At 44.2% G+C, this 8910-nt stretch overlaps 1 protein-coding gene across 2 annotated transcripts in view; it reads left to right on the top strand.

Annotated features, from left to right (window-relative positions):
- The first annotated feature begins 1885 nt into the window (after window positions 1-1885).
- The window catches only part of ggcx (gamma-glutamyl carboxylase), a 43704-nt gene continuing 36679 nt past the window's right edge, over window positions 1886-8910 (top strand). The window contains exons 1-3 of one of the 2 annotated variants that reach the window (XM_084324006.1): window positions 1886-1974; window positions 3147-3959; window positions 8574-8732. In XM_084324006.1, the coding sequence (XP_084180132.1) occupies window positions 1947-1974; window positions 3147-3959; window positions 8574-8732 (1000 nt within the window). In that variant the 5' untranslated portion in view covers window positions 1886-1946. Of the gene's footprint in view, window positions 1975-3143; window positions 3960-8573; window positions 8733-8910 lie in introns of both variants that reach the window. The other variant, XM_084324005.1, reaches the window with a different exon arrangement.

The following is an 8910-nucleotide window of genomic DNA, read 5'->3' as shown; positions in this document are numbered from 1 at the left end:
GTTGTGTGGCAGTGAAAAGGGTTAACCTTCTGTGTATTGTCGCGGTGAAAGGGTTAACCGTTTTGGTAGTGCGGCAGTGAAAGGGTTAAAAGACATTACAGTAAAACCTTGCTAATCCAAACACCTCAGGAAGGAAGGAAGTAAGGAAGGAAGGAGTCACTGAAACGTTATGGTAGATGCTGCAAATACTGACGTTTAACTGAAATTACAAAATGTGCAAGTACCAATATTTGTGAATTTGTGCAATCTAATTTGAAAAATAAATATTAATAAGGAATATATTGAGAAGAAGAACAATTGATCAATCAATAGAATAATTTTTTCCAGTTTTACCAGTTCAGATGTCTGAAGCTCAGATTAAAGAAAGGTTCTTTCTCAGATGGAGGTCCCTGAGACTAATCAACTAATGGGAATCAATGACCACCAGGCCGGACCACTGAATTAGTATGTAGCCTATAGGCTTGTCTCTCATGTCACCATACATCTGTATACAGAAGTTAACAGAACCACTGAGTTAGTATGTACAGTACAGTAGGCTTATCTCATGTCACCATACATCTGTATACAGAAACACTGAGTTAGTATGTGGACATTTTGAGTTCCAGCAGGGGAACTCAAACGTTTTCTGAAAACGTTAAACACATGCATTTATGTAATATATACATTTCTGATAAAATAGAACTTAACAAAAAGCATGACAATTAGACAAAAGTATTTGGGTAGGCTACAGACCTTGGCATACAAAATACCGTATGTAGGCCGACATATTAATATTTTTAAATGAAAATGAAAAGAGGCAGGGTTGTGTTTTATATTATATTTCGTGTTATTGTAAATATATATTTACAGAGTAGACAAGTTGAGAATAAAGTATCTCAATGTAACGTTGGAAGCTGTTGTTATCAAATGGCACACGTGGCGACTCTGCGTCATCTACTGTGCGACAAATAAACATCTTCAACCACATAGATGTGTTCTATATATATCTATGTTCAACCACGCCCAGTCGGTGTCACATGGCCAAGCTGCACAACTTGAGTGCATCCATCTGCAGAATGTCAGCGCAGCACTCTCAGTCCCCGCGCTGTCACTGTCAGGCCCGCGCTGTCAGGCCCCTCAGGAATTTGTGAGCAAAAGTATAGTTACTGGCTGTACAATACTGCTGTATGCCTATAATACTTATGTAAATAAGTAAGGCAATTGAAATATAACAGAACTTGCGGCATCATATTGTTAATTTTGTTGTCAAAATCTGCAGTACAGCTCAATACACACAATTGTTAAGGGGATGCAGACCAGAGAAAGACTTCCATCTTGTTTACATCAGGGTCCCCCATTTTAAATTCATCATAAATGTACAGTTCCCTCCCCCTTGTATATATTTACTGTATGTCACAAATGTAACAGTACTGCATTGAGTATGTCATAAATGTCATTATGAATTGAAAATGGGGGACCCTGATGTAAACAAGACGAAAGTCTTTATCTGGTCTGCATCACCTTAACAATTGTGTGTATTATACTGTACTGTAGTCTGTTTCTGCAATCTGTTAAATAAAGTTTAAATAAACGCATCGCGGATCTGCCCGCACAGTGCAATACTCCAATTCAGCCATTGGGTGGGTGGCGCTGCTGAGCGGGCCTGTGACGGTCTCGTGACCCAAATCAGCCATTGGGAGAGCGAGGGGCCTGACAGCGCGGGGACTGAGAGTGCTGCGCTGACGTTCTGCAGATGGATACTATTGACTTGAGTGGGATTCCTCTCGGAATGTTCCTGACCGCTGGGTTAAAGGGTTAGAGGTCTGTCTGGAGGCGGTGTCCTGGGAGGACCGGACCAATAGGGTTAGAGGTCTGTCTGGAGGCGGGGCTCTGGGAGGAAGTGACTGACACGTCGTCCTGGACTGACACAACACAGCAGAGAGAGAGGGAGAGAGAGCAGCAGCAGCATGGAGGAGGCAGCAGGCAGCACTACAGGTAGACTGGAGATTGTTAGCTCTACTCTACTACACTGTTTAGCTGGAAACAATCAAGAGGTTTATTATTTGTCACATACATTACCAGGGCATACAGTGAAATGCGGGTGGTCATGCCCGCATTGAGTGTGCAAAATACAATAATAAGAATAGGCATAGAGAAAATAAAACAGGTAAGCTCTACTGCTAGACTGGTTACAGCTGTGACGTTAGCTGCTAGTTTTGTGTTCAATGTTGTGTCTAATTAATATGTAACACTACGAGAGAGCTTTTAGCCAGCATAGTTAACTGTAGAATAAACGTCAAATGTATATACTCTCTTTTCTGGACTCTTTTTGTATCACAAACAGTACTGTATTTGTACATCTGGTATGTCATAAATGTATAGATGTAGCAGTACTGTCTATCTGTATGTCATGTATGTCATATATGTCATATGATGAATTGAAAATCGGGGACCCTGATGTAAACAAGACGAGAGTCTTTCTTTGGTCTGCATCCCCTTAACAATTGTATGTATTGAGCTGTACTGTATTGTACCCATTCTGCAATCTGTTAATAAAGTTTTCAATCAATCAATCAATCAATCAAGAACAACCTCGTTCCCAGTTGTGTCTCTGTAGACTGGTAGCTGTGTGGGCTCAGGTTGTATCATTGATTGATTGATTCAAAACTTTATGAACAGATTGCAGAATGGGTACAATACAGACAGTACAGCTCAATACATACAACAACAACTGCTAGTAAGAGGATGAAGACCAGAGAAAGACTTTCGTCGTGTTTACACAAGGGTCCTCCATTTTCAATTCGTCAAGACAGGCTGTCAGCTGCAGACAGTTTGCTAGCTGTAGGCTGTAGCCTAGATGTGAGCTAGCTGTAGACGGTTGGCACTGCAGTATATTGATGACTATAGACTGTTAGAGTTGTAGACTGATAACTATAGAGACTGTTAGAGCCTATAGGCTATATAGGGCCTGTTGGCTGATGTGAATTTTAGATAAATGTCATCATGACAGGATCTGTGTCATGTGTGCTAGCTGTCAGAGAGTGCATATTTCTAATAATAACAATAACAAGAATAATAACAGCAACAATAGTAGTGATAATAATAATAATATTATTATTATTATTATAAAACGTTCTGAATGAAGATTGTAACTATTTGCCTAGCAGGTGCTCCTCTCATAGAGCAGAGTTCCACCCAGGCAGAGATGGACCCCGACCAGGCGGAGATGGACCCCCACCAGGCAGAGATGGACCCCGACCAGGCGGAGATGGACCCCCACCAGGCAGAGATGGACCCCCACCAGGCAGAGATGGACCCCCACCAGGCAGAGACTGACCCCGACCAGGCAGAGATGGACCCCGACCAGGCAGAGACTGACCCCGACCCGGCAGAGATGGACCCCGACCAGGCAGAGACTGACCCCGACCAGGCAGAGATGGACCCGGCAGAGATGGACCCCGACCAGGCAGAGACTGACCCCGACCAGGCAGAGATGGACCCGGCAGAGATGGACCCCGACCAGGCAGAGACTGACCCCGACCAGGCAGAGACTGACCCTGACCAGGCAGAGACTGACCTCGACCAGGCAGAGACTGACCCTGACCAGGCAGAGACTGACCTCGACCAGGCAGAGACTGACCCCGACCAGGCAGAGACTGACCCTGACCAGGCAGAGACTGACCTCGACCAGGCAGAGACTGACCCCGACCAGGCAGAGACTGACCCTGACCAGGCAGAGACAAACCCCGACCAGGCAGAGACTGACCCCGACCAGGCAGAGACTGACCAGGCAGAGACTGACCCTGCAGAGACAAACCCCGACCAGGCGGAGACGGCAGGGGGCAGCGTTGAGGCGAGCAGCAGGATGAAGCGTCTGCTTGGCTTCGAGAAGGAGGACGTCTCCTCGTGGCACGGCCTGGTCTGCCTGCTGAGTCGTCCCACCGACCCGGCGTCCCTCGGAATCTTCCGCTGTCTTTTTGGTAAGAAAAACATTGAACGTTGCTAGACCATGCCTCCCACTGGTCGGCTGCAGTGAGGACCAAGCCTTGCATCACGTGTGTCCCCTCCGGTACACGAGGAGGCAGCCGTCGCATCTTTTCACCTGCACAGCGCGATCTCTCAGTGGCGAGGAGTAACGCGTGGGAGGCTCACGCTGCCCCCGATACTTCCTGATTCTGCTGTACAGGTGCACCAACCGACCTGTAGGAGTCGCTGTCCACAACGTCCAATCCCCACCCACCGGCTTTCCCACCCTCTAACACTGCCAATTGTATTAGTATGACGGCCGGCCAGCCGGTAGCAACTCCGAGAGCTGGGCTCGAACCCAGCGTCTCCTGCGTTAGTGGCGAGCGCCTTGCCCACTCGCCACTCAGCCGCCCGTATGTATTTTATTTGAAAATATTTATTTGTATTGTTCAGAATCTATTTTGGAAAAAGGATTGCTTATAAGGTGCTATTTATATTTAGGTGCTATAAATATTTTATATTTATATGCAGTTTTGTGCATTAAAACATTCATAACCACTTAAGTAAAATTCTCTGCATCTAGCTTTGTAAAGTGTAACCACACTTGCAACCGTTTTCGGCTTGCCATTGCCCCGACTGCTTTGTTGTTGAATCAAGTCAAATACTAGGTAAGCGTGTATTGTGCGCGTGAATGTTGACGTGAACGTGCGGCACACTTCATAGGTTTCGTTTTGCGGTAAACCAAACGTTGACGACGTCATCGGACTTTTTTTTAATATTTTTATAACCGAAATGTGGCACCGGTGGATCTCACGTGAATCGGTACTTGGTAGTACCGACGTGATTCGGTCGGTACCCTTAAAAGTACCGGATTCGGTACCCATCCCTACAGCCGACCTCAACTGTAAATAGCCAGGCCTGCCACCCTCTGTCCCTGCATTGTTGGACCAGGTGCTGCTACTTAGGGCCCTTTCTCACTCACGTTTGGGGATCGAATCACTGCTCCCGGGAACGGGGGGGAGTGTTCTCACTCACCCCTTTTGGGATGCGAAACGGCGCTGATTCGTTTTACCCCCCGCTGAACGGGATCAGTTGGATTAGGTGGTCTCGGAATCGGGCCGTGAGGGTGCGGGGGGCGTGACACACACAACGTTGTTACTGTCATGCTTGCTTGAATTTTGGGCAGATAACACCAGACAGCAACATGAAGCCACGTTACAAACACACAGCACTTCCCTGGCTCGCATTAGGCCTGGCAATTTTTGTTTGCCATGCTATTTTCTATACTATATTAGTTTCTTGTTTGAATGCATTTATTTCTATTAGACCAGTGGGGAGAGGGGGGGGGGGGGAGTTCGCATCAGATCTCGGAACGGGCCAGAACGGAACGGAATAGAAACGAATAGGGTGAGTGAGAAAGGGCCCTTAGTGTCTTTCCTCTCAGAGGCCTCCCCCTCGCATCCGTCTTCCCACGAGACCGTCAGTTCGATCAGGATGATCCTCTTCTCCTTCTAAGCCCACGTGACCATGTCAGGACTCAGTCTTCTTCTCAGGTCAAACCCTCACCTCCCACGACTGTGTAGCCTGCAGGAGCACAGGTAACTGGACTGCATTTATATAAATAGACTGCACTTATTATCCAAAGTGCTTTACAACTTATATCCTCACATTCACACACACTGACGGCGGAAGGAAAAACATGCGAGGTGCCAACCTGCTCATTGGGCGCAGTGAACTGGATGGAGGGGGCTGGTCGCTTTCTCCTTCTCTCCTGCTCCCAAGGTGTCACGGCCGCACACTAGCCGCAACTTTCAGCAGGTGGGCGACCAGCGCTTCACTTTCGCTCCCATGTTAACGGACGTAGCTGTGCCCACTGGCCGCAAGCGGGCGCGCGACTCGCGGGGCGGAAGCGATCGTTTTCGCTTCAGTTGGATTCAGAGGCGTGTGCGCCGCCGCGCGCATTTTCACAGAAATACACTCGATATCTGCATTATTACCACACATATAGATGTTGTTCAACCATGTGTCTGTATCTTTCCCAATACAAATAAACCATATTACTATACTCTTTCAGGAGTACAGTCACACTGATCATCATTCTAAAATGAATTCTAACATTCTAATTAATTATATAATAACTGGTTATACATGCAAAATGGACAATAGGAACACTGGAACTGGAAATCTTTAAAAAATCTTGACTGACTTCGCATATAGACTAGGCATTTACAGCTGTTCCAATGTAAACGTGCCTTCCTCCATGCACTTTCGCCCCGCTCTGAAGTCGGACTCGGTGTGCCAGGCCACGTGCGCGATCTCGCACGGAACCCGCGAGTGCCTGCGTGTGCGACTGGTCTGCCGGGGCCGTCAGCCAGTGCTGCGAGGACCTTGCCATGACGCCACCTGTATCTCCCAGTCTTGCACCCCGCCAGAATGTGCTCCGTCATGCCTCCCCCTCTACTTCACCTGCACAGTGGGTCCTCACTCAGTCCCCACCTGTGCAGGTTTGTTGCTATTGGAAGAGTGTCATATACACTGATCTGAGCACGAAAGAGATGAACATTATAGTAACAATCTCTAAAAAAATTACAAACATTATGAATAAATAAATAATACAAATATAAATAAAGGTACATGCCTACTGCTTTCTGTAACTGCTTTACACTGTAATCATATAATCTTAACTACATTCCTCAAACTATAGTCTACCCATATAACTGTATGATGGCATGTACAATAGTGCTATGATCACCGGATTAAGCAAGAAGCTTATGTCCTCCACGTCTGATGATGGCTGTACACTCGACTTATTTTTATCTTACCTTGTCTTATATCCTCCAGACTTATTTTATCTTACCTTATCTTATATCCTCCAGACTTATTTGATCTTACCTTATCTTATATCCTCCAGACTTATTTTATATCCTAAAAGTTTGATGATGGCTATAGACTTACATTTACTCAATTGTGAACAACAAGTCATCAGGAGGGCTACACTTCATTGTTCGTCATGATAGGTAGGTAGTAGTATAGGCATGATAGGTAGTAGTATAGACATATTAGCATGATAGGTAATACTAATAGTATAAACATATTTGCTTTATAGTTAGTAGACGTATTGTCTAAGACTTGACTTATGACTTGGTCTGATCATGGCTGTATACTTCTCTCCCTCTCCTCTTCTCTCCTCTCCTCTCCTCTCCTCTCCTCTCCTCTCCTCTCCTCTCCTCTCCTCTCCTCTCTCCTCTCCTCTAGGGATGCACCGATCCGATATCGGTGTCGGCCGCCGATATCGGTAAAATAGCTGGATCGGGTATCGGTAAAAAAATATATATATATCGGAATATATTTTTTATTTAAAAAAAATAATAATTATAATAAATAAAATAAGAAATAACCATTCAGTACATTTATATCTATGTGTTAATTTGTTACATTTAGTTTCACTAAGTTAGGAAAGTAATGTTTTAAGTCAAGCCTGATGTTGCCTTGCACAAAAGAATGATCCCAGTCTCTTCCACACAGTGAGGCATACAGTTTATTAATTGAACGAATGAAGTTTATTTTCTGTCTTTGTTTACAACAAATATACAAATTTGTTTATTTCTATTTAGTACTATTGTATATTTCTTCAACTCAAGTTGAGAATGTTGCTTTGCCTTCATTTAATTGGGACTAGCTGTCCCCCATTGTAATTAGTCACTCCCTGAGTTATGTTTTTTCCTTTTTTCCTCTATTTAGTCACAGTATTGTTTTGTCACAGCTACAACACCCTGAAGAAGGCCATGTAGGCCGAAACATGTCGGTTTTTTAAAAAGATTTTTCTAAATAATGTAAGCCAATAAATAAAGGCTTTTAAAAAAATTGTAGAGCTGCCTTGGATCTCAACCTTTCTTTTAAAATCAAAAACACACTTGTGATCCTTTACAATTCTTAAAAACAAAATATATTTTAATAAAAAAAATAAGAAAACGTGGATTAAATTTTTTTTTTTTATAATTTCTTTGGAGAAAATAATTTGGACAATCGGTATCGGGACTGAAAAAGTCGGATTGGTGCATCCCTACTCTCCTCTCCTCCAGGTCTGTTGATGGCTCCTCTCCTCTCTTCTCTTCTCTCCTCTCTCCTCTCCTCTCCTCTCCTCTCCTCTCCTCTCCTCTCCTCTCCTCTCTCCTCTCCTCTCCTCTCCTCTCCTCTCCTCTCCTCTCCTCTCCTCCAGGTCTGTTGATAATAATAATAATAATAATAATAATAATAATAATAATAATAATAATAATAATAATAATAATAATAATAATAATAATAATAATAATAATAATAATAATAACTTTATTTGTATAGCACTTTTCATACAGAGGTTGCAGTTCAAAGTGCTTCACAACAGTAAAAAATACAGGCATGAGCGAGCATAGCAAGGTATGGTAAATCACAGTGTTTCACATTAGGATCTAACATCCTAATAGGCTCTCTATTCAGTAATACAAATAATAAAATAGTTTAAAATGATTAAGTTTAAAAATAGTCTAAAAATTATAAAATAGAACGGACATACAACAACAGTAAAAAATACAGGCATAAGCGAGCATAAAAATAAAATGGTGGCTCTCCTCTCCTCTCCTCTCCTCCAGGTCTGTTGATGGCGATAGACATCACGCAGGAACGGGGTCTCAGTCATCTGGATTACAGGTATCTGGACGGAGCCCCGGTCTGCCGCTTCCCACTCTTCGACTTCCTCCGGCCGCTGCCCATGGACTACATGTACCTGGTCTACGTCATCATGTTCTGTGGTGCGTAACCTGCCTTGTTTTTTTTTTATCCACTTTTTCTCCCATTTTTCTATATTTTTCTCCCATCCCAATTTCGTATCATCCAATTCAACCCTCCCCTGTCACGGACGCTGTTTCTTGCCTCCCACAAGCCGGCTGCAATGTGGACTAAGTCATACATAGCACAAGTCCCCTCCGG

Source organism: Notolepis coatsorum (genome assembly GCF_963971535.1).
Source record: "Notolepis coatsorum genome assembly, chromosome: 11".
Classification (NCBI taxonomy): Eukaryota; Metazoa; Chordata; class Actinopteri; order Aulopiformes; family Paralepididae; genus Notolepis; species Notolepis coatsorum.
Note: the sequence above shows the minus strand (reverse complement) of the source record. Positions and strands in the feature narration are given on the sequence as shown.